At 34.4% G+C, this 25,675-nt stretch overlaps 3 protein-coding genes across 3 annotated transcripts; 2 read left to right on the top strand and 1 right to left on the bottom strand.

The window, feature by feature from the left end:
* Positions 1 to 3,255: 3,255 nt before the first annotated feature.
* On the top strand, positions 3,256 to 5,023 carry LOC141340067 (uncharacterized). The gene is made up of 4 exons (XM_073845002.1): positions 3,256 to 3,325; positions 3,597 to 3,653; positions 4,216 to 4,515; positions 4,746 to 5,023. Exons 1-4 carry the CDS (start codon positions 3,256 to 3,258, stop codon positions 5,021 to 5,023), a joined length of 705 nt encoding a protein of 234 aa, XP_073701103.1.
* A 7,530-nt stretch (positions 5,024 to 12,553) lies between these two features.
* ing1 (inhibitor of growth family, member 1) lies at positions 12,554 to 16,131 on the top strand. The gene is made up of 2 exons (XM_073845866.1): positions 12,554 to 12,848; positions 15,070 to 16,131. Exons 1-2 carry the CDS (start codon positions 12,707 to 12,709, stop codon positions 15,855 to 15,857), a joined length of 930 nt encoding a protein of 309 aa, XP_073701967.1. The 5' UTR covers positions 12,554 to 12,706; the 3' UTR covers positions 15,858 to 16,131.
* A 1,818-nt stretch (positions 16,132 to 17,949) lies between these two features.
* On the bottom strand, positions 17,950 to 25,158 carry ube2al (ubiquitin conjugating enzyme E2 A, like). The gene is made up of 6 exons (XM_073845868.1): positions 25,002 to 25,158; positions 24,466 to 24,546; positions 22,149 to 22,174; positions 21,933 to 22,022; positions 20,409 to 20,497; positions 17,950 to 19,099 (listed from the first exon to the last, which is right to left on the bottom strand). The coding sequence occupies exons 1-6, from the start codon at positions 25,043 to 25,045 to the stop codon at positions 18,971 to 18,973; spliced, it is 459 nt and encodes a 152-aa protein (XP_073701969.1). The 5' UTR covers positions 25,046 to 25,158; the 3' UTR covers positions 17,950 to 18,970.
* Between the last annotated feature and the right edge of the window lie 517 nt (positions 25,159 to 25,675).

The raw sequence follows: 25,675 nt of genomic DNA, 5'->3' as shown, positions 1-25,675 counted from the left end.
TTCATACTATTGGGTAGGCTTAGGTGTAGTGCAGATGTTACGTTATTTTAAAACATCAAGGAGCATTAGAGTTATAGCGCCACTCAACGGACATTTTTATTTTTTATTCAACATCTCACAAAATGTACCATACGTTCATCTGTTCTGGGGAAAAACAACAACACTCTTTTAGCACCACTCAGTGGACATTTCTATTGAATGTGTCACAAAACGTACATGGTGGTACGTATTCGGTACAATTTCTTCATGAGATCAAGTTGGAAGCAAAACCAGATTTGACATAGCTTTACATTTATTTAAAAAAGAAAACTGTGAAATATGCCAAAAGTATTCAAACCTGAGTTTACATATCCTTGGCTGTGAGGTAACCTCAAGTTTTCAGGGGTATGATGGTGATTTTTTTTCTTTGCAGATTCTCTCAAGCTCTGTCAGCTATTTTCAGGTCTCTTCAGAGATGTTTGATTGGGTTTCAATCCAGGCTCTGGCTGGAACTGGCCCCCTGACTGAGCCTGGTTTCTCTCAAGGTTTTTTTCTCCATTTCTGTCACCAATGAAGATTTGGTTCCTTGCCGGCGATAGTGTATACTATTTGAACTGAATTGAGCTGGATGATGACATCACTGAATTCAATGATGAACTGCCTTTAACTGAAAAGTGAGTGTTTATTGTTATACTTTTGCATTATTGACGCACTATTTTCCAAAGGTGACTTGACTTGACCACTTTTGCACTGCCTTGTCATTGGCTGTGTGTTTAGGGTCATTGTTCTTATGGAAGGCAAAACTTCAGCCCAGTGCATTTAGCCGAGCACACAACAGTTTTAGATGCTTGGTAAGTCTCAAAATATACGTCATAAAAGTTTGTCATAAATATTTTTATACGTCATATTTTTGCCATTTGTTTTTTTTTTTTTTGAAGTACTATAGACTGTCAAATGTTATAACAAATCAGTGAGAAGGGAGCAAAAAACTGTCTGAAGAAATGTAGCATTTGTGGTTGGCCAAACTGAACCAGGATTTCAGGGCAAGAATCTTGACAAAATTTGTATTTGTTCTTGTCAGGAAGGTGAAATATTAGGCTAATGTCTTGATTCACCTTTCTTGACTTTTACAATACAAATGCTATTGATGAGCTGATGCTGTGCCTCTCTCAACTATCTACACATCATATGGTTATAGGCCTCCAAACGTTTGTAACATTTAGGCTCTTCAGCTGTGCATGCAATTGGTGGAACACAAAGTAATTTACTATGTTGGGATAAGAAACAGAGAATTGACAGGTCGTCAGCTCGTATGGATCTTTACCACCCCTTAACTTTAATATTGCATACTGTAAAAAAGTGACAGTGAATTTAACGGTAAAAAACTGTAAAAATGCTACGGTAAAAACCTGTGAAATGGTTAACGGTAAGTTCCCCTTCTATATACGGTGAAAAACTGTGTTGGACATTGCATTTAATTTTACGGTAATATACCGTTTTTGGAAGTGAAAAAGAACGTAAAAATTACAGTGAATAACCGTAAATTGACATTCCCAGAATTCCCAGAATTTAATTTCTTTATATGATGTTTTTTGTTGTTGTTGAAATAACTTCATTTTAATTTTTTTCTTGGCAGTTTTGTACATTAGGGTTGTATGTTACATCTAATGTTGTTAAATGATTTTTTTTTTTTTTTGCATTTTTTCAGTTTAATGTGTTACCATGATGGTGTTTAGTGTTTGTGTGAATGACACTGTGCACCTTCTATATATGTTATTATTTAAAACCTCTGTGCGATGGACTTTGGTTCATCATGTGATGTTGTCATCACCACCTGCTTTTGGTGGTTATCATTGTATTACAAAGGTACAAAACAGATTTCAGTGCTTCAAAATGTTGGTACATTACCATTATATGAGTTACGGTTTTTAGTATGAAATTACGGTATTTACCTGTAAATTTAAGTGAAAACCTTAAAATGTAAAACATTGCTACCGTACTTTTTACGATAAAATTCTGGCAACCACAGCTGCCAGTTTTTTACCGTAAATTTTACGGATTTTTTTTACAGTGCAAAATATTGCAGCTTTCCTGCTTACTAAGTCCTTCTCTATATGATTTAGCAGATTTCACACATTTTCTCCATAGTTCAGACAAAATAAATCAGCACAACAAAGTCTTAAAGGTTGTATCAGCGATTTCTAGCCTAAAACATAAAGTGTCAATTTCAGCTGAGCTTTCTTCACGATCCGCTCGCTGCCTGCCCCATAAATTGTCTGTGAAAAAACCGCGTCTCTCTGGTCAGCCTAGGGTCCGAGATATGCCAAAAAAACAATCGGCGCTATCAACTATTCCACACATAAACAAACAGTGTTCCAACCAATCAGCGTCAGGGGTTTGGTGTTGTGGACTTTCCTACTGGTGCAGGGATGTGAGGGAGGCGGAGCGAAAGTCCACAACATAAAAACCCCTAAACGCTGATTGGTTGGAACACTGTTTGTTTATCTGTGGAAAGGTTGGTAGTGCCGACTGTTTTTTTGGCATATCTCGGACCCTAGGCTGACCAGAGAGACGCGGTTTTTTCACAGACAATTTATGGGGCAGGCAGTGAGCGGATCGTGAAGAAAGGTCAGCTGAAATTGACACTTTATGTTTTAGGCTAGAAATCGCTGATACAACCTTTAAGTAATACATTAACCATGCAATCCATGGCATAGTGCAAATGTGCTATCAAAGTGTACAAATAAACTAAAGATGGTCCAGAGTAATGGGAAGCACCTACAGTAAGCTACATTTTTAAGTGCCATAGCAAAGGGTGATAATGTGGTATTTTAGTTGTAAACCTTTTAATAGAATTTGCAAAGTTACCATAAATCTGTTTTTTTTTACATGTCTGAATCCAAATACTGCAAATTGAACTAATCTAAATTGCACTTTTCACTTTCTTTACAATCATAAATTACAATAGGTTACATTATCTTCATCATTCTGCCAGCTTGATAAAACAACAAAATTCATCAACAAATATGACCACCTACACGTCACACATTGCCAAACTGCAATCATCTTGCAGAAAATGTTTTCACATGAGACTTGTGGTTAACGAGACAGGATGTCAGCATTTTCATGTGGGAGAAGACTATGAAATTATTAAAAAAAATATAAGAGTGTACAACAAGTTTACTGCTAAAGGAAACAATAGGTAGGAGAACACAGACAAGCGAAAGAATAGATTTAAAGGAGAAAGAAGACAAGTCTGATCTGAGATTTGCAGCGATGGCGAACAATAAAACACTGATGGTGGTCGTCCTCCTAAGCATTTTTGTGGCAGGAAGTCAAACAAGAGGTTAGTTTAAATACTATTAATTTTAATGTGATACTCTTCAAATCTGTTCATTAATGATTTGGCCTTTTTAATAACATCTTCTTTGCATCATTTTTTAATAGATGCCATTTGCATTTGACACTATGCTTCATGGTGAAAATCTTGGTCTTGTTTAAATCTGCTAAAGCTGCAATATCTGACACTTACATTTGTGTAATGGAAATGAACTGGAATTAATTTATAAGCCTCACATTAACCTGTTATTAACATGTTGTGCTACTAACTGTCCTAGGAGATCAAGACACTGTATCACATCAGAATCAAGCTTCTGCGATTGAAAAACTGACAGGTCAGACAACGTACACTTTTTGATTGATTTATCTAAAAATCTGCTATTTTACATGAATATGGAAAACAAAATAAGAACAGAAACTCTTATAAAATATTTTTTAAACCAATGGTCAGTGAAAGCAAGCAGTTGATCTTGAAACATTAATTGTCAAACTGTTTATAGTCAAGTCAAGTCAAGTCAGGATTATTTAAACAACGCTTTTTACAATACAAGTTGTGTCAAAGCAACCTTACAGTATTAAAATAATAAAATAAAGTGTCAATAATAATGCAAGAGTTCCATATTGCAACAAAGTCAAAGTTTATAGAATTGTATAGAATTACTATTTTATATATATTATGTTTCAAACCACCATACCCCATCTAACATGGTTATCAAAAAAAGTGTTAAAACTGAACATTTTCCACAAATTTATTAATAAAAATGTGTCAAAAGCAAATCACAAATGTAAAAATATTTTTTTGTTTGTTTAAATAAACAGACATATTGTTCCAATCCAGCAAGTCTTTTTATGATTTTAAAATGTTTTATTATTGTCGTTGTTATTTTTTTTCTGCAGTTTTCAAAGAGCAGACCTTTTTTTCGGGCACCAATGTGACTTTACAGTGTGGCAATGTCACTGATGTCAAATGGAGTGAATTAATTTATATTGTCTGGAACATCAGCCTGCAAGGCAAAAAATGTTGGCTTGGTTTGACACCGAAGATGGACGGCACATGCAAAGATGGAAAGAGGCTGTTCAACACCTCAGATGGAGTTTCCTTATTCATTCCTAATATTTCAATAGAAGATGAAGGATCTTACTCTTGTGATGCATCATATAAAGGAGGAAGCTATATGGTTAACGTGTCTGTAAGAGGTGAGTACAAACCGTTGCAAAAACTGTGAAAATGTTTGTAGTTTACATCACAAGTTAGGTTTAAAGCTACTAACTGCTAACTTCTAGCTGAGATCTTATGTCTTTCAAACTTTGACTGTAGTCATGAACCAGTGATGATTTCAGTTTGTTGTACAAAAAGTATTTAAAGGTAAATATTAAGCAAATGGTATTATACTGATGCATAATTAAATAAAGTTCTTTGTTTTTAGTTGTCCAACTTTCCACCAGGCTAGAAAATGAAAACAGTCAAATGTTTGCTGTATGTCAGGCCAAATACAAAAGGACAGCACCCACTCTTCATTGGCAACCTGCTTTGAACTATTCCTCCAGTATCAGTTCTTTCAATAATGGCATGTCTTTTATGATGGAGAATCGAGTTTATCTACCAAATAAGGTCAATATCAGTGAGCTCACCTGTGTGGCCACATACACCTCTGAGTCCGGCTCTGTGCAGCAGAAGAGCAAACTTCATCTCACAACAGGTTAGTACACTGTATTTGAAAAGGAACTGTGAATTAATTTCATAAGTGGATCAGTAGTAAATTATGTTCCTCTCATGCAGATTGAATGGTGACCATTGGTCAAAAAACATTAGCTCTCTCTAGAGATGTTTGAGTAGGTTCAAGTCTGAATACTCGAAATACTAAATTAGGAAAAATCTAGGGTTACTAACTTAAAGTGTATAAGTTCTCCAGGCTGGGGATAAGACCTCAGCAGTGGGAGGAAACCACTGCATGGAGGGTGCATGACAGGAGAGGCAATGTTCTTCTTATCAAGCAGTGGCACTAGGCAGCTTTATGACCATAAATATGAAAATCATCATGATTAACTGCTTGTCACCATAAGCGAAGGCCATGCTCTGTGTAATGACTTCTCATTCTTTGTCTCTGACGTCATTACATACACAGGCTCTCACATGCGTAGAAGTATAGGTCTACACACACACACACACACACACACATGTTTGTTTTTGTGAATTGTGGGGACATTCCATAGACGTAATGGTTTTTATACTGTACAAACCGTACTTTCTATCACCCTACACCTTCCCTACACCTAAACCTAGCCCTCACAGGAGACTGTGCATATCTTTACATTCTCAAAAAAACGTATTCTGTATGATTTATAAGCCTTTTGAAAAGTGGGGACATGGGCAATGTCCTCATAAGTCACCCTCTCCTTGTAATACCTATGTCATACCCATGTTATTACACACATTTGTGTCCTGATATGTCACAAAAACATGCCCACACACACACACACACACACACACACACACACACACACACACACACACACACACACACACACACAACAGCATGTCAAAATACTGTTCATCTGAAGTTTATCAACAGGAGCAAATCTAACTGAATGAGGAGCTATAACTGCAGCTTGTGTGTATCACTGCCAAAATGGTGTGTACAAGTAGTTACTGTTTCAAAGACGTTCATAATGAATTTACTTTTTGGTAGTTCTTTAAAGGGTTAGTCCACCCCAAAATGAAATTTTTGTCATTAATCACTACCCCAAAGTTGTTCCAAACCCCTAAAAGAAACCCCTTTGTTTCTTCTTCGAACACAATTTAAGATATTTTGGATAAAAACCAGGTGTGTTGTGACTGTCCCATTGACTGCCAAGTAAATAACACTGACAAGGCCCAGAGAAGTATGAAAGACGTCGTCAAAATAGTCCATCTGCCATCAGCGGTTCAACCATAATTTTTTACGAAGCTATAATACTTTTTGTATGCAAAGAAAATCAAAATAATGACTTTATTTAACAATTCATCTCCTCCACAAAACTTGATTTTCACTACAGGGGGACTTTACAATTGTGTTCAGAAGACAAACTTGATTAATGACAAAATTTTCATTTTGGGGTGGAGTAACCCTTTAAGAAACAACATGTGTGCTTTTCTGGTATGTGTTGCATCCCTGCAATGGTAATAATGAGACTTCCAAAAGTAACATGAATGTGACTGCACAGCTCTTCACCCATTCACTGGTTAACAGAGATTTTTGTTTTCCTTCTTCAACATCTAAGGCCCTACAGGAACAACAAGCAAATTTTGTTATAAAATGAAAGAAGAAACACCCACAAAGAGATGAAGAAATATGAATGATAAACAGGATGGCGATTGCAAACGCAGGTGTGATAAGAAAGTGATTTGGAAGGGGTTCTCAGGTGTTTACCTGAAAACTGCTGACATTGCATTTTAACATCTGAATTACATCAAAAGCACCAAAAAGGGTGTTAAAAAGTTTCCTTTAAGCTTTGTTTTGTTTATTTGAAATAAAGATGCAATTCAATTTGTATTTGGCCTCTGATTATTAGTATTAAAGTACAAACATTTAGCTTTCTTTTCTATAAATGTCACTTGAGTTTTGTTATATAATGCAATGCCGTTTATACAGTTTTAAGTGGCTTAAGTGTCCAAATGCTTTTGGGGCATTTGTAAAACTAGCAGTTGCACAAAGATGTCTCACAAATGTCACACAAATCCTTTCAAAAAGAAAAGAGAACTGAGATGCATAAAACACAATGCTTGAAAAACTCTTCAGGTTTTCTGTTTCCCTTTATTTACGGTAATCTGATGTGATTTCATTATTTGCACTGACGCACTAAATTCCAAAGCCATTATTGTGTGTGTTTTCGAGAGAGAGCGAAAGAGAGATTATATCTGTTCTGACTGAGGTCAGGTCGCAGCGTTACTCACCAGGTAGCTCACCGTCAGCATTTTATTTAACTTGTATTGATGAACTCATTCATGAAGTCACTCAACAGCCCCCCCCCACCCATTACCCACTGCCTGAAAACCTATTCAGCTGAGTCTGAACCATGAGAATAAGTGCATATTATCCTACAAAACTGAAGTGATTGTGGTATAGTAGGCCAACTTTGTAAAATGCGCTAGCAATGACTGTAGTCCAGGTCATTGTGACTTTATGTACGGTCATGAGATTCACCAAAAACAAGCCTAGGTTTGTATAAACTGAATGGGCCTGAACAACGGATTGACGTCATGGGAAAGCTGAATACAATAATTCATGGCAGCTTCCTCTAAATATTAGATAGGAACAAATATTCTGAAATCATGTTACAACAGAATGTTATGGTGAATATTATGATTTAATAAAGATATTATAAATAATTAAGCATTGAGATTGCAAAATAAGATAAAATACTGAAGTAAAAAATTGTATACACTACAAATGCTAAATAAAGTTATGATTTGAATATATTTATCAGGAGGGGTATGCTGGTTCATTGAGATCTGATCATTTGACAGATAAAAGCGAAACCTAATAAATGTGTTTGTTTGCAAATTGTATAATATCCAGCATTCACATTTAATTGTGCAGTTAATTCTCATATTGTATATTTAGACAGTTTTGGAATTTTTGTCGTCTCCCCAGATTTGTCACTACCGAAACACAGTAATGTATAATTTAATAAGAAGAGTTATATTGACCAATTAAGATCTTGCTTACATCTACATTGTGAATATATATATTATTTTTCAGAGGTAACTCAATAACAATTACATTTTTAACAATATTTAAAGAGTAATTTATGAGATTAGTTGTATTTTGAGTCAATTTTTCTTTGTAAAAGGCAAAAGGTTGATCATACTGATTTCAAAGTTAAGGATTCATTAGTTTAAATATACATTGAATCAAAAACTATCATAACATCTTATTTGATAATTCAGTATACTTTATTTTTAACGAAACATCCCATGTTTCGGTAGTGACTGCGCATTTTCAGTAGTGACAGTAATGTTTTGCTAGCGACCACATCACATTACAGAATTTTAACTTGTATACTGAAACACTAAAACATACTAAAATACAAAAGATTTGCATAAGCGTACTAAAATTTAGTTTACTTCCCCCAAATATGCGTTCCCTTTTGTCACTCCCGAAACGATGACGTTTTGGTCATGACTGTTTCGATAGTGACAAATTTATGGAATAACACACACACAAAAAAATCTATGAAAAATCAACTACTAAAACTCGGTAGTGACAATTTTAGATACTTTTGAACCTAGCTCAAAGATGCTAATCAGCACATGACAAGAATGTCTCCGACTGAGCGATTGAGGTGTTCTGTTGTTGGATGTAATAATGAACATAGCAGTCATCATTTACTCCCAACATCCATCTGAGCCGCTGAAGACGCAGAGGATTAACATTACTTTCGTTTTTGAAAGGAAAGCACCGATCCCGATCTACATATGCGCCTATGTTTGCGCAAATCATTCCTGATGCAGCTTTACTCACAGCAGAAGTGAGTATAAGTTTTTTTTTTAATGCATCTTTGCAAATGCCCTTTCTTAATAATGTGTTGGTTAGCAAGTTTCGCAGCTAAATGCAGCTAAATGTGGCTAAAGTAAACATTACGGCTCAGCATCCCACGGCAGAGAGGGGCAGGGCGAGCAGAGCTCATTAGCATTTAAAGGAACATGCAACAGAATAGCTCGCGCTAAAAAGGGCTGATTTTGACAAGGTAAAAAGTGTTTTTACACTACCATTGAGGAATTTTAACCAAAGTATGTTATAGACTTCTCATTAAGACCCTAAAGAATCATATTAACTTGTGGAAAATGGGCATCCGAGGACTCCTTTAAAGTTACACACACATTTAACAGACTTTTGAAAACAATTTGGTAGGGACAAATAAACAAAACCTCAAAATCATGGGGCCTATCTACTCACCATGTAGCTATGAGAGACAGGGACACATGGGACACATGAATATTTCCTGATCATAAATGTAGGGGTGTAGTTAAAATCAGTCTCAGCCAATGGAATAAAACGTGCACTGTTTCAGTAATGACATGAAAATGCGGGACATATTTTTTTCATAATTTACAAAGAAAATCTAAAATAATATATTTTTTAACTTTACTTTTATTAGAATCAAAAATATACTTTTAAATACAACAATGGAAAAAAATACAAAAATTATTTTAATATCATTTTTAAAAGTTGAAATTTAGGGGTTAGTTTACGGGACAGTCACCTCCCAGATGATTTTATATGTATTAAGCTTACTAATAGTTCAAATATTATTGTGAGGTTTAATAGGTAATAGAAGGATATTAGTAAAAATCTAAGGTTTGAATACTTAAATGCTTTTTAAATGTGTTTTTTTTTTGGTTGTGAGACAGCAGTTTGGACCATTTCTGTAGATTTCCCCTATTACAAAGGACTACGGTGTGCTTGTTACAGTGTAATTATACATTTAAGTACTACATAACATTAATTAACTGCAGACTACATGGTTAGGGTTAGGACAAGGGTTTGGTTTAGAATAAGTTGCATAATTATGCATAATTAATTATAATTATTATTACTGTTTTTACTATAGTAAGTACATGTAACATGCAACAAACGTGCAACAACAACGTGGATACCATGAAATAAATTTTTACCATATCTATCTATCTATCTATCTATCTATCTATCTATCTATCTATCTATCTATCTATCTATCTATCTATCTATCTATCTATCTATCTATCTATCTATCTATCTATCTATCTATCTATCTATCATCTATCATCTATCAATCTATCTATCTATCTATCTAAAGTTTGGAAACAGTAAGCTTTTTAATGGTTTTTTTTTTAAGTCTCTTATGCTCATCAAGGCTGCATTATTTTGATCAAAAATAAAGTAAAATCTGTAATTTTGTGAACAATTCGTACAATTTAAAATAACTGTTTTCTATTTGAATATACTTTGCAATTTATTCCTGTGATGCAAAGCTGAATTTTCAGCATCATTATTTTGGTCTTTATTGGCACAAAAGCACACTGATGCAAAACTTTGGAATTTGAATAAATGCTGTTCTTCTGAAACTGTTATTTGTCAAAGAAATCTGAAAAAAAGCTCGAGAGTGTCTGCGCAAAGCCCTCGCTTCTGAGTACACCTCGACTCTTGACATTAAGTTAATGTGGAAAGTAATTTGTCCAAACTCTGAATTCTCCACTGACACTGAAATGCGTAAGAGGTCATTTTTTACGACACCACTCAGGTCAGAGTACGTAAGACAAGGAGACTGGACTGTGCTGGCCTCTGGAGAACACTCCTTTCCCCTCTCATTTGCACGTTATGACATTTTAGTCATCTGACATTTTTGCTGCTAATAACACAAATGTACGAAACGCTACTTTTACCATTTTCAAAGGTCATATTCACAACTGTTAAAATTATAGGGTAACTTGTTAGGATTTCCCTTCGGGGCTGCAGCAGTAACAAGAAATCCACAAAGATACACTCAAGAGTAAAGAATATCTACATGATGTGCCAGTAAACAACTCATCTGAGGATAAACAACATTAAGAGCCTCATTGCCTTAACATAAGTGACCCCTGCAGGGCATTCTTGGTGTAAGAAGAACTCAACTACCCTTTTAACCTTTCAGCATAGGATGCAAAAATCATGCAAATCATATCATAGTAGCTAAGGGATATTTATAGAGGACAAAATTTAAGATATCTGAATGAGTTATTAAAATAATACATTAAAAATACAGACATTTACAGGTGTTTAGATTGAATGACAGTAGGCCTACTATGAATGTATTATTACAGTTGAGCTCAAAAGTTTACATACACCTTGCGGAATCTTCAAAATGGTAATTATTTCACCAAAAATAAGAGGGATCACACAAAATGCATGTTATTTTTTATTTAGTACTGACCTGAATAAGATTTCTTACATAAAAGATGTGTGCATATTAGTCCACAAGATAAAATAATAGATGAATTTATAAAAAATACCTTGTTCAAAAGTTTACATACGCTTGATTCTTAATACTGTGTTGTTACCTGAATGATCCACAGCTGTGTGTTTTTTTGTTTGTTTGTTTAGTGATAGTTGTTCATAAGTCCCTTGTTTGTCCTGCTGTTCTTCAGAAAAAAATCCTTCAGGTTCCACAAATTCTTTGTTTTTCCAGCATTTTTGTGTATTTGAACCCCTTCCAACAATGACTGTATGATTTTGAGATCCATCTTTTCACACTGAGGACAACTGAGAGACTATTACAGAAGGTTTAAATGGTCACCGATGCTTCAGAAGGAAACACAATGCATTAAGAGACAAGGGTGTAAACTTTTGAACAATGAAGATGTGTAATTTTTTTCTTATTATGCCTAAATATCTTCTTTTTTTTAATACAACCCTTCAGAACAGGGTCATTTTTATAAACTCAACTATTATTTTCTCTTGTGGACTATATGTAAACATATTTAATGTAAAATATTTGATTCCGGTCAGTATTAATAATAAAAAAAAAAAAATAACATGAATTTTGGTCAAATAATTAACATTTTTCAGATTCTGCAAGGTGTATGTAAACTTTTGATCTCAACTGTATGCATGAAATCTTATATATTTAATATTAAAGCTTAAATAGCAGATTAACAAGAAGGGAGAAACAAAATAACACATTTGTTACATCTTACCTTATGTATGCAGAAAATGCTGAAACAATCTTTTGAGATTTTGCTGTCAAGTGTTCTGCATATCAAACACAATATATAACGAACAGATGATTAATATTAATATTATACAGCCAATCTGTAAAAAAGCATGACACTAATATGGCAAAATATGACACTATAACTCTCTGCACCCTCCAAACACAAATAACTGGAAGATGAGCTAAGCCAACTAGTCTAGAGACCCGGTTTTGCCTGTATTTTCATAAACTGCAACCCAAATTCAGATAACTTCAAGCCTAAACCTAACATATAAACATGTAGGTCATTTTTCAACTGCTGTTTACCAGCTCCTCTGAAATGACCGTTGAAGTCTTGTTAGCAAACGCCACCAAGCGTCTTCAAAGTGCAACAGTATGCAGACGTTGTACGACCCTGTGGCAAACGTTTGTGATTTGCTCATGAATATTAATTAGCTCGTGCGTACCGCCACACTCTATTGGAAGGTGATGCAGCAACGTCACCTTAAGGCAATTCATATTCATAAGCTAGGTCTCCGCCATAGAAGCGTCACTCACTGGTCCTGCACAACTCACTACAACACTTAACTTTTCTAGCAGCCCAGACATTATTTGTATAAAAAATATCCTAAGATAATATAACTATTAAAAAACATAGTTATATTGCTTTACCAACCTGTTAAATGCGTGTGAAAAGATGCTGAACCCATCTTCAAACGGAGAGTCTTCTCATGTTGTGGTGAACTATGTTGAGGAGTATCTGGAGCTGGTCGAGTCTTTGCCCCTGGACCTACAAAGATGTGTGTCTCTAATGAAGGAAATTGACGCCAGATATCAAGGTGAAAGCTTACGGACATTTGCATTTAGCAGAAGTGTAAGAAAAATGCAATGCATTGTTTGTGTAACGGGTGTTAGATGTCACACTAGCTAGCTGGCTGGCTAGCGGCTAACCGTTAGCACGTGAAACTTGCAAGTTTCCCCGCGTCCCACGATTGCGAGGTTAAAGTTGCGAAGTTGAGCAAATAAATAGAGTAAAGGTATTTGTCATTTATATGTTAAATTTATAAAGGTTTCTGTGAAATCTCTACACATCCTGTTTGGATGGAGTCTTGCAGCTTCTAGAGCGCCACTAAACTTCCTGTTTAAATTGATATGCAGCCTAAAATCAAAGTTGAACGTTAGTTTTGTGTAAATGGTTCTTAAAAGATTATACGACTGCACATACACCTATCGTATGGTGAGATGAGACTGTGTCTACTGTATATAAAACATCCTAAAGCAGAGAAGCTACAGGCAATAACATTGTTTTTATTCAGTGCACTGGTCAGTTTTGAAATTCGGGCTATTTGACTTCTATAACATGCCTTCTTTCTGGCTAGTGGAAAGAAAACATGAGACAAATACACGTGTAAGTGTTCATTTGGTTACACACGATGTATTAACATCTTTAGATTTCTAGTAAAATACATATTTAAAGGCCATATTCTCACTTTATTAGTAGATTTATTTATATCTACACTACCAGACAAAGGTTTTTGAACAGTAAGATTTTTATTCTCTTTTAAATAAGTCTCTTCTGCTCACCAAAGCTGCATTTGATCCAAAGTACAGCAAAAGCAGTAATATTGTAAAATAGTTTTACTGTTTAAAAGAACTGCTTTCTGTTTGAATATATATTCAAATGTAATTCATTCCTGTGATCAAAACTAAATTTTCAGCCTCATTACTCCAGTCTTCAGTGTCACATGGTCCTTCAGAAATCATTTGAATATGCTGATTTGTTGTTCAGGAAACATTTTTAAAGTTATTTTCAATATTTAAAACAGTTTAGTTATTCAGGATTCTTTGATGAATATAAAGATCCAAATAAAGCGTTTATTTGAAATAAAAAAACTTTTATAAAACACACGCCATACTATTCAAAAGCTTCAATTTTTCTATAAGAAATTAGGCAAATGAATACTTTTAATTAGCAAGGATGCTTTAAATTGCTCAAAAGTAATAACTTTTATAATGTTACAGAAGATTTCTATTCAGATAAATGCTGTTCTTCTGAACTTTTTATTCATTAAAGAAACCAGAAAATTTATACTAATTTGTTTTCAACATAATAATAATAAATGTTTTTTGAGCAGCAAATCAGAATATTAGAATGATTTCTGAAAGATCACGATGCTACAAATTCAGCTTTGAAAACACAGGAATAAATTACATTTTAAAATATATGTCATTAGAAAACCATTATTTTAAATAGTAACAATATTTAGAATTTTACTGCTTTTGCTATTCTTTGAATCAAATAAATGTAGGCTTGGCGAGCCGAAGAGACTAAATTAAAAACATAAAAAATCTTACTCTTCAAAAACTTTTGACTGGTAGTGTTTATTCTGAAGGTTTGTGAGGAATGTGTTTATATATTTTTTTCTGATTTTAGTACTAAAACATGATCCCATATTCCCAAGAGATATTTAACATTTTGAAAAATGTCCCATTCAGATTTGGGTTCTGGAAATGTATGCAAAACTGGGCATATTTACTTTGATGATTCCACAAATGTGACCTTGGACCAAAAAAACAAATTAGCAGTCTTAAATAGCACAGGTATATTTATAGGAAAGGCCAAAAATACATTGTATGGGTCAAAATTATTATTTTTTTCTTGTGTATATCATTAGAATATTAAGTAAAGATCATGTTCCATGAAGATATTTTGTAAGTTTCTTACAGTAAATATATCAAAACGATCCTAACAAACCATACATCAATGGAAAGCTTATTTATTCAGCTTTCAGATTATGTATAAATCTCAATTACAAGAAATTGACCCTTATTTATTTAAACAACATTTCAGAAAATGTAGATAAGTTATTGTGCAATAATTGATCAAATATGGTGATATTTATTAGTCAAATTGTCTTATTCACCTGAGCCGTCTTGTCTTGAGACGATAAAGTTTTACTGGAGGATGAATAAATAATAAAGGTGTACAGATTGACATACAGTGACAACAGTGTGCCATTATTAGCGTATTACAATAATACTGATGTATTGATCTTGCAGAGATACTCAATGAACTGGACGAGGCGTATGAAAGGCACAGACAAGAATCGGATCCCATGCAGAGGCGGCGTCTGATTCACTGCATCCAGCGCTCTTTGATCCGCACAGAAGAACTCGGAGATGAAAAGATCCAGATCGCGGGCCAAATGGTGGAAATGGTGGAGAATCGCAGTCGGCAGCTCGAGTGGCAAAGTGAGCTTTTCCAGGCCTGCCAAGACTCGCCGGAGAGCACCGTGTCAGTGGGCAGCACCCCGAGTGCCATAACAGCCGTACCTATGACACCGGTTTCTGCTTCGATGCTCTCGGTCAGTAAACCGAGTGTGGATCGCAGAAGAGACGAGACCCCGACTTCAGTTGACAAATCTGGTGGGAAGCGTTCACGAAGGCAGAAAAATGGTTCGGAGAATCGGGAAAACTCCAGTTACAGCACGGAGCACATTGAGGAGGTCAGTTCAGGCATGCCGAAAGAAAAGAAGGCTAAGACCTCATCCACATCATCGAAGAAGAAGAAGAGATCAAAAAGCAAGCAGGATAGAGAGCCATCGCCGACAGACCTGCCTATCGATCCTAATGAACCCACTTATTGCCTGTGCGAGCAAGTGTCGTATGGAGAGATGATCGGTTGCGATAATGACGAATGCACTATTGAATGGTTTCACTTCTCATGTGTTGGCCTGCACCATAAGCCCAAAGGAAAATGGTACTGTCCGAAGTGCAGAGGAGACAATGAGAAGACGATGGACAAAGCATTAGAAAGGTCTAAGAAAGAACGAGCGTATAACAGGTAGTGCCATGTCATTTGTAGCTGGTTTTGTATTCAGGAGTTTTAGTATTGGGTTTCTCGAGTCGGTCATTGGTTAGTGGCTGTATCTTTTAGGGATATATCTGATAGGGCTCACTTATCAGCTACTTAGTTATCAATGTTCTACAGCGTTGGAAGTGTTCTGTTTACCCAAACTCAAGACAGTGTAATGCATTTTTACTATTTTCAAGTATCGGTTTTGTATTTATGCCTTGCATAGCTGTACATATGTTCATGTAAAATAAACCATGCTCAATGCAGTGTTGTCTCATGCTTATAACAAATGTTACATAAAATGAGAAATGCATCCAAGATGTAGATGAATTTGTTTCTTCATTGGAACAGCTTTGGGGAATTTAACTTCACTGCAAAAAATGCTTTTCTTATTTTTTGTCTTGTTTCCAGCCAAAATATCTAAAAATTCTTAAATGAAGAAGGATTTTCTAGATGAGTAAAACATTTTTTTTTATTTAAAAAAAAAAGTTAAAATTTAGTTTTGCTTAGAACAAGCAAAATAATCTGCAAATGGGGTAAGCAAACAAAATCTTATTTCATCCATTGGCAGATTATTTAGCTTGTTTCAAGCAAAAATGCACTTAATTTTGACTTGCTTTTTTTTTTCTGAAAACGACAATAATTTTTACTCATTTAGAAAATCCTTCTTGATTTGAGAATTTTTAGATATTTTGGCTGGAAACAAGCATTTTTTGCAGTGTTTACATCACTTGCTGACCAATGGACCTTGATGGGAGTGAATGGGTGCCGTCAGAATGTCCAGAATCCAAACAGCTAAAAAAAACATAACTATAATCATTCGACTCCAGTCAGTTTATGTTTTATGAAGCTTTTAATTTTGCTAAATAGCAGTCCTCTAATATCGATGATAGGTGGATAAATGAAAACAGTAAACATAAAAATCTGTATAAATATGTCAGTGTATTTTGATGTGAGGGACCAACACGGGATGGACTTTTTCAAAAGAGGAAATGTTACTATGGAGTCTAATTGTTTATTTGTTTTTATTTAGCTGTTTAGACTCCCACTGACGGCACCCATTCTCTGCACAGGATCCATTGGTGAGTAAGTGATGTAATTTCCAAAATTTCTCCAATCTGTTCTCATGAAGTACGCAAACTTTTGGGTGAACTATTCATTTAAAATTCACCTCAAATGTGGACCAGAAATTTGTTTGTACCGTTATGCGGCTGTATTAGCTTTTCTATGTTGCATGATTCTCTTCACGTTTTCTAGAACTGTTTCTCTGAATAAAATTGTGTGATCTGTTTTAACCAACTTTGTGTATTCAAAGAAAAATTAAATGGAAAGAGGAAAGGCTTAAGTTTGAGGAAGCAGAAAAGACTTCTGGGATCATTACATATTAAAACAAGATGAAATGAGGAACAGTATATGGGTCATTCTACAGAACTGGGTCCAAAGTCAGAGTTAGAAACTTTTTATTTTGGTATGCAAATTGTATAATATCCAAGGTACACATTTCTAGTAATTGCAGTTTATTCTCATATTTATGTTCAGAAAGTTTTGGATTGTTTGTCATCTCCCCAAATTTGTCACTACCGAAACACAGTAATAATTTAATACGAATGGTTATATTGACCTATTAAGATTTTACTTACATCTACATTGTAAATATATATTTTTGCTATTTTATTCAAAATTTTAAGTAAACCAATACCAATTACATTTTTACCAATATTTCAAATGTAATTTATTAGATTTGTTGTTTTTTTTTATTCATCCTTTCTTTGTAAAAGGCAAGAAGTTGATCATACTGATTTAAAGTAAAAAATTCAGATTATTTTATTTTTGACAAAAAAACAAACAAAAAAAAAAAAACGTTTTGTTAATGACAGTAATGTTTTGGCTGCAACCACATAGAAATTTAACTTACTAAATACTAAAACACAAAAAAACTGCATAACTGTACTAAAATGTTGTTTATTTCCCTCAAATATTAAGATTATGCTTTTAATCTTTAAAGCTTTTTAAATGTTTTTTGGTTGTGGAACAGCATATTGTATAGAATGGCCCATACAGTATGAGTGATGCATCACAAAGTAGTAGTTTCACCTTTTATTTAAGTATTTACAAGTGCTGGAAAATGAGATTGCCAACCAGTGCAAAATCTGTACACAAAATTCTGATGTGTTTTTTGTATATACAAGAGATTAATAGAGGCAAGGCATTCATGCATGTAACAGAGCATACATCTGCAAAGATCAAGGACTTGGAGAAAAAGACCTGAAGACATTTCACTTGATTGATTGGACTTGTGACACAAGCCATGAAAGGATACCAAGTAGCTGCAGTTAACGTGTCTGGAGGATATTTGAGTACTTTGAGTAATTCCAGCAAATCTATTTTTTTCTTTTTCTGTCAGTAAATATATATCTTATACTCCATACTGCCATTTTCTGTCAACATAATTTGATAATTTATATAAACCCTCACACCTGTCTACAAACATCTTATGTGTTTTCAGTGCGTACTCACCACACATGTGGTAGCATGCCAACCGTCCTCTGGCAGAGCCAAGAAGAGCCGTGACTAAACCAACATAACAAAATGCTAATCCAGAAGAATGGAAGCGAAACCGAAATTAAAAGGACACTTTTAACTGCTTTTTGAGTGAAACCATGATATTAAAATTGACAAAGCACCAAGAACATTTTCATCAACACCACTACGACTTAGATTAAAGTCTCTTAATAAGTCACGGATCCAGATCAGACTGCTTTGACTGACTCAACCATAATGTTTTTTCTTTTTTTTTTTAGAGATGCTTATGCATTTAGCAAAGAAGGACAATCACTGCATGTTCATGCCATATGCAAAATTAGTCAAGCATTATTTACCAGGGATGCTAACCCCTTTTCATTGATCTTAATGAGGGTTGAAAATCAGTCCAGGCAAAACATGTGGGAGAGAAAAAAAAAAAAAGAAAAGAAAAAAAATCAAAATCTTGCATGAGTAAAGTGCATAAAAACTTAAAAATGGAGATTTGAAAAAAACTATCCCCCGACAACAGAGCCAAACATAAGAAAAACAATGTTTCAGTGAGAACATGGTTTGCGAATGTGGTCAACTGTCCCTCCAGCTCTGCTCTACAATCGCTGACACCCGTTTCTCATATTCTCGTTTGTTTTCTTGGTACAGTTGTGCTGCCTGGCTGTTTGCGGGGCTGTTGGGATTTGGCTCATCTAGAAGGGACTGTAAAGAAAAAGAAATCAAAATTTAGGCCTTAAGAGTACAATAGGATAGGGTATGAAATTACAAGCTTAACTAGTACAAATGTCACAATTCAGACTCTTAAAGGAGACCTGTTGCCAGAATATTCGTAAATAGGACTTTGGTAGTTCAAAATTGGACATGAGCAATGTGAATTCATCCACTTAAATTAATAAAGCTCATAATCACAAGTTTGTGATAGCATGTGATGACACCATGAGACCAGCTTTGTCATATATATATATTTTTTTTAATCATGCCAAGCATTGTTGGGGAAAGTTACTTTTAAAAGTAATATTACAATATTGAGTTACTCCCTAAAAAGTAACTAATTACATTACTTAGTTACTTTATGGAAAGTAATGCGTTACTTTACTTTGGCGTTAATTTTTAAATCTGGGCAGGGCTTGCTTGTTTTTAAAATACAAAAAGTTCTATTTTTGGCAAATGTAAAAGCCTTTTTTTTTTTTTTCACACCAAAAGACTCAGGCTTAGAGAAAAATTAATTCAAGTCTATACAGTAGACCGCAGAAGAAAAAATTAAACTCTTTAGCAATAAAAAAAAGAAAAGGAAAACAAATGTTAGATTATCTTGAGTGATTTTTATTAGAATGGGTGAATTGGATCATCGAAGGTCGAAAACAAAGACATCGGTTAATAAAATGGGATTAAATACATAAAGGATATTTGTATTATTTAACATTTAATTATTGCAGTTTTGATCCATTTTGAGGAATACTGTGTCTGTTTTTTAGTGAGTGAGATGAATTACTGCATGTTTATATTTATTCTAGAACTAAAGTAACATCTTACAATTTCTCTCAACTTAGGGACAGGAGAGCTTTTAATCAGTAAATGGGGGGGGGGGGGGGTAACTGGCGTTACTTATTAGAAAAAAGTAACTCGTCAATTAAAAAGTAATGCGTACTTTTTCCAAGTAACTAGTAAAGTCATACAATGTAACTTGCATTACTTGTAATGAGTTACCCCCAACACTGATGCCAAGTTCCCCATTTGTGAGATTCATAAATGCTCATATTATGCACAGTACTATCAGATTACTGACTTTTAAATCGATTTTGGCTCAAACATAAGACTGAACACCGCTACTTAGAGTTTCCAACATTTTCTGTTCGTGAGATTGTTCTGTTAGTTTTTGTTGGTTTTTAAAGCTCTACCCTATTCTGAAAAGAGGGGTGGGAGCACCAGCTGATTTGCATTTAAAGGGACAAACACAGGCTACCTTATGCATTTGTTTAATTTAAAAAGGACAATAAAACAGTGAACATACCTGAATTGATGTCAGAATAGAAGAAACATCATAAGTGGGACTCCACCGATTCTGAAGAATATCTAGGCAGATACTACCATCAGCATACACTGAGAAAGACAGCAAGAGAAAAGTAAGGATATATTCACTGCATTCAGTCAAAAGCACATGCATAATGAGTAACCTTTCAGAATGTAGCACCAAATAATGCTCACTAATACTATACAATCCCTCCAAGACCAGCAAAGTCCAGAAAATCACAACAGTACCTTGGGTTGTGTTCACACTTGTCATGTTTGATTCGATTAAAACAATCTCTGGTGCAATTGCTTTGTTAATGCGGTTCATTTGATCAACTCTGATGCGGTTCAAATGAAATATGAATGTGACATGGACCAAACACTTCTTAATGAACCAAAAACAGGAAGTAATGCCAAGATGCTAAGCTATGCGACATGATATCAAAGGTAACAAGCGGTGTATGCAAACAAAATGAGCAGAGGGCAAACTTGGAGCAATGAGGAGGTAAAGTGCCTTTTATGAGCTCTTTGTGAGTTTGCAGGTGGTGAAAATAAAATCATCAATAAAATACACGCAACAATGAGCTTGCTTAGTCCAGCAGACGGCATTAGGTGTATTTGACTTAAAACGGCGCTGACTAGACCAATCAGTCAAAGGGGACTTTGGTATTTAAGTGGCTTTAAGTCTAACACATGTTTTCCTTTTGTTTGGAGTGTTCTGTGAGTTGTCATAAAATAAACGTCATTTAACCCGACCAATCAGGTTGTGGACGTATCACTATGCTTTTAGGTTTAGTATCTTTAGGTTCGCTGTCAAAAATGCCAGTGTGAACGCTAAGAGGACCAGGACCAAATGTATCATTTTCCTTTTTGGAGCAGACCAAATGAACCAAACGAAATGACTAACAAGTGTGAATATACCCTTAGTTGATACTCTTAACATCTTAAAGGGATAGTTCACTCACTCACCCTTATGTCATTCCAAACCCACAAGACCTTCATTTGAACCACTGATGTCACATGGAGCATTTTAACGAAGCCCTTACTGCATTTATGTGCCTTGACCATGGTAGTACCCTTGCTGTCTATAAAGGTTCAGAGAGCTGACAGATTTCATCAAAAATATCTTAATTTGTGTTCTGAAGATGAACGAAGGTCTTACGGGTTTGTAACGTCATAAGGGTGAGTAATTAATGACAGAATTTTTATTTTTGGGTGTACTATCCCTTTAAGAGTAAATAGTGTATTAACTTATTATAAATGCATAAGCAATCATAAATTAATGAAATAGTTGTGTTGAATCTTTATTAAAAACAAAACAAAAAAACCTGCTAATTTTAGCAAAAATATTTAATACATTTTGCAAGGTACAAAGAAGGATGGACTGAATGACTAAATTTAACAGCAGCAGATTCTGTGTGGGACCGTACTACATGAGTAGACTAATGAGAGCGTATTAGAGAATCGGGGTCAGATTCTCTTTGTCAAAGCTTCTAATCTGAGACAAACAGGAAGTATCACTCACCATTTGGATGAAACATCTTTGAGACAAACCGCACAGTTGGGGGCTTGTTTGGATATTCCTCTGTGAACTCAACTGTGAGTTTGAAGGTACCTTGTGTGCAGAATAGAAACAACATTGTATCTTTAATTTTTGTGAAAGAAACAGATTTTACTCATTTTCTTTACACATGCATTTGACCAAGCCGCCATGTGTCTACATCAAAAGAAAGACACTTACCATCTTCAAAAGGTGTTCCTTCTGGACTGCATGTAAAAAGAAGAGAAACAACATTAAGGTCAAAGTCATCAAAACTGACATGAAATATTTAGGTACAGCATGTTGACCATGATATCAAATAACAGCAATGCACATGCTGCATTAGAGCACTGAATGCATGGTCCAGTCAAGCCCTCAAGAGAGTAATATGCAGAAAATTAAATGTGTATACATGTACGCTCTTCAAAAGTCTGGAATCAGTAAAAAAATAAAAATAAAAAAAATAAAAAATTGTGAAATATTACGGCAGTTTAAAATAATAGTTTGCTATTTTAATATATTTTCAAATGTAATTTATTCCTGTGATGCAAATCTGAATTTTCATCAGCCATTACTCCAGTCTCACATGATCCTTCAGAAATCATTCTAATATGCGGATTTATTATCAGTGTTGGAAACATTCATATTTTGTGATTTATTTTTCAGGATTCTTTGATAAATAAAAGCATTAAAAAGAACAGCTTTTAATTTTTTTTTATAATAATACAAGTTAGAAATTTCAGTGCTGAAAGAAATTATATTAACTTCTTTCAAAAAACAAAAGAATAAAAATGAACTGACCACAGACTTTCATAAACTATTTATATTATTACAAAATATTTCTATTTTAAATAAAAGCTTATTCTAATTTTTTTTATTTATTAAATAATCACAGGTTCCAAGAAAATATTAAGCAACTGTTTCCAACATGGATAATAAATCAGCATAATAAAATGATTTTCTGAAGGATCATTTGACAGTGAAGACGGGAGCAATGATGCTGAAAATTCAGCTTTCCATCACAGGAATAAATTCAATTTAAAAATATATTCACATATATATTATTTTACACTGAAATAATATTTCACAATATCACTGTTTTTGCAGGATTTTAAAAAAGTAAATGCTGCCTTGATGAGGGTAAAAATTTTATATATATATATATATATATATATATATATATACACACACACACATATACACACACTACTCCCAAACCTTTGAACGGCAGTGTATAGTTACACACAATACCCTTCAAAAGTTTTAAATGTTTTTGTAAGAAGTCTCTTATGCTTACAAAGCCTGCATTTATTTGATCAAAAATACAGTAAAAGTGGTAACATTGTAAAAAAAAAAAAAAGACAATTTATGGGTTTTAAAAACATGCCAAATAATATATTTTAAATGCAATTTATTCCTTCAATGCAAAACTAATTTTTCAGCATCATTACTCATCTTCAAGGAGTAGAACATAAATTTACAGATAATGTACTCACACTTGTAAAGAAATTATGTTTTGAGGAAAACATTATTGGATTTCTCTCAATATAATGGACTTCTATGGTGCCCCTGAGTTTGAACTTCCAAAATGCAGTTTAAATGCAGCTTTAAAGGATGATCCCAGGTGAGGGAGAAGGTCTTATCTAGCGTAACATTGGTTAGTTTCTAAAAACGTGTGCAATTTACATACTTTTTAATCTCTACACAGAGTACACACAAGACAAGCATTTGAGGTTAAAAAGTATATAAATTGTAACTTAAAAAAAAAAAAAAAAAAAAAAGAATTGATAATTTTTGCTAGATAAGACCCTTCTTCCTCGGCTGTGATTGTTTAGAGCCCTTTGAAGCTGCATTTAAACTGCATTTTGGAAGTTCAACCTCAGGGGCACCACAGAAGTCCATCACATGGAGAGAAATCCTGAAATGTTTTACTCAAAAAAAACATAATTTCCCTAAGACTGAAGGAAGAAAGACGAACATCTTTGATGACAAGGGGGTGAGTAAATTATCTGTAAATATTTGTTCTGAAAATGAAACTACTCCTTGCAGTATTACGTTTCTTTCAGAAAGCTAAGCTAATTTGCTGCTTAAGTAACATTTATTGTTATAATCAATGTTAAAAACAAATGAGCCACTTAATATTTTTAGGGAAACTTAAAAATCGTTTTTTTTTTTTTTTTTGATGAATAGAAAGATCAAAAGAGCAGCATTTATTTGTAATAAAAATCCTTTGTAACACCATAAACGAATTTACTGTCGCTTTTGATCAATTTAGTATGTTTTTGCTAACTAAAAGCATTAATTTCTTCTAAAATGTTCCTGTCCCCAAACTTTTAAACAAAGAGTTGCATAATATTTAAACAAACAATTCACTTCCATAACATTTTCAGGTCTGGAAATGTCGATTTCATAATCCTCTGATACTTTTGGAGGTTTTCCATGATAGTGGGAAACGTGTTACACCACGCTGCTTGTTGGCGCAAACACGACTCAGTCGAGTGATTTGCTCTTTTCTTACCCAAATATAACAGCATTCCACACCATGATGTTGTTCTCAGATGGAGCTCCACTAACGCCGGCTGGAGGATCCTCCTGGAGCCTGTGGGACCACCAAAAACACTCAAACATTACTGTATTTCAGTGTGTCATTCACATTAACTGATTAGGAAAAACCTGGAACATTACATGAGAAAGTGTCGCTTCTAGTCACTTTATAAAAGTTACTAAAGATATAAAGATACTGTATATAGTAGTAATAATAATCACATTCAGACAAGACAAGCTTGAATAACTTCTCTAACCGGCTCACACTAGCCAGCTAGCTAATAAGCTAAGATACATGCAGAGTTTCTACGAATCCCCACAAGGTAAAACAGGCAATGTGATGCTACCAACAGACTCAAAGCTATAACCACGACATTAAACACCACATTTTAATCGTTCATATTACGTTTAATAATCGGCAACCGAACTGGGTGTTATGAAGCTAACTGACGTTAGCTAGCCAGCTACTCCACCAAAACAACACACATCTATTATTTTACAGCTACTCACCGCTTAAAATCTCGCATGAGTCGCCTTCTTGCTGGGGTAGACATGTTAAACTAGACTAAAATCGTCAGCGATTATTTTTAGACCCCTATTAACAAATGCTAAGGTAACTGTATATGTCACAACACTGATGATTAATATTCCTTTCTGAGTACAAGACGTCTTTTCACGAGATAGGGTTAAACCATCTGTCCCACACAGGGATTTTTTGCGACTGATAATACAAAAACATCATATAAAATGTATATTAATCAATTGTGTGTGTTGGTTTTAAAAACATAGCAATTAATATTTCCCCACATAGTTAAAAATATGAATGGTTTAGGAGACAATGTAATTATTTGGCTGAAATGTTCGTCGGGGACTACGTAAATGAAAGAAATCCCCCTATTTTTCCAACCGTTGGTACGGTCTTGGTCGGAGGAACAGCTCGATGACGTTTCTGTGGGAGTAATGAGGTCAGTATCCTCCTAGCGGTAAAGGGCGGGAAATGCAATAAAAGACGACCTTATTGTACTCTGACGTGAAAGATATTTTATAACAGGTATGTGTTCAGTTTTTATTCGCTTTCTCGACGATATATTTGATAATAACCGGGGGGAAGGCAGATATTGGTACATTTATCAATTGTAACGAGAGTAGGGTAGTTTAAAAGTGTGATACAATCAAATAGGTCA

The sequence above is a fragment of the Garra rufa genome, chromosome 8 (genome assembly GCF_049309525.1).
Source record: "Garra rufa chromosome 8, GarRuf1.0, whole genome shotgun sequence".
NCBI lineage: Eukaryota > Metazoa > Chordata > Actinopteri > Cypriniformes > Cyprinidae > Garra > Garra rufa.
This window is presented reverse-complemented; position numbering and strand designations above follow the sequence as displayed.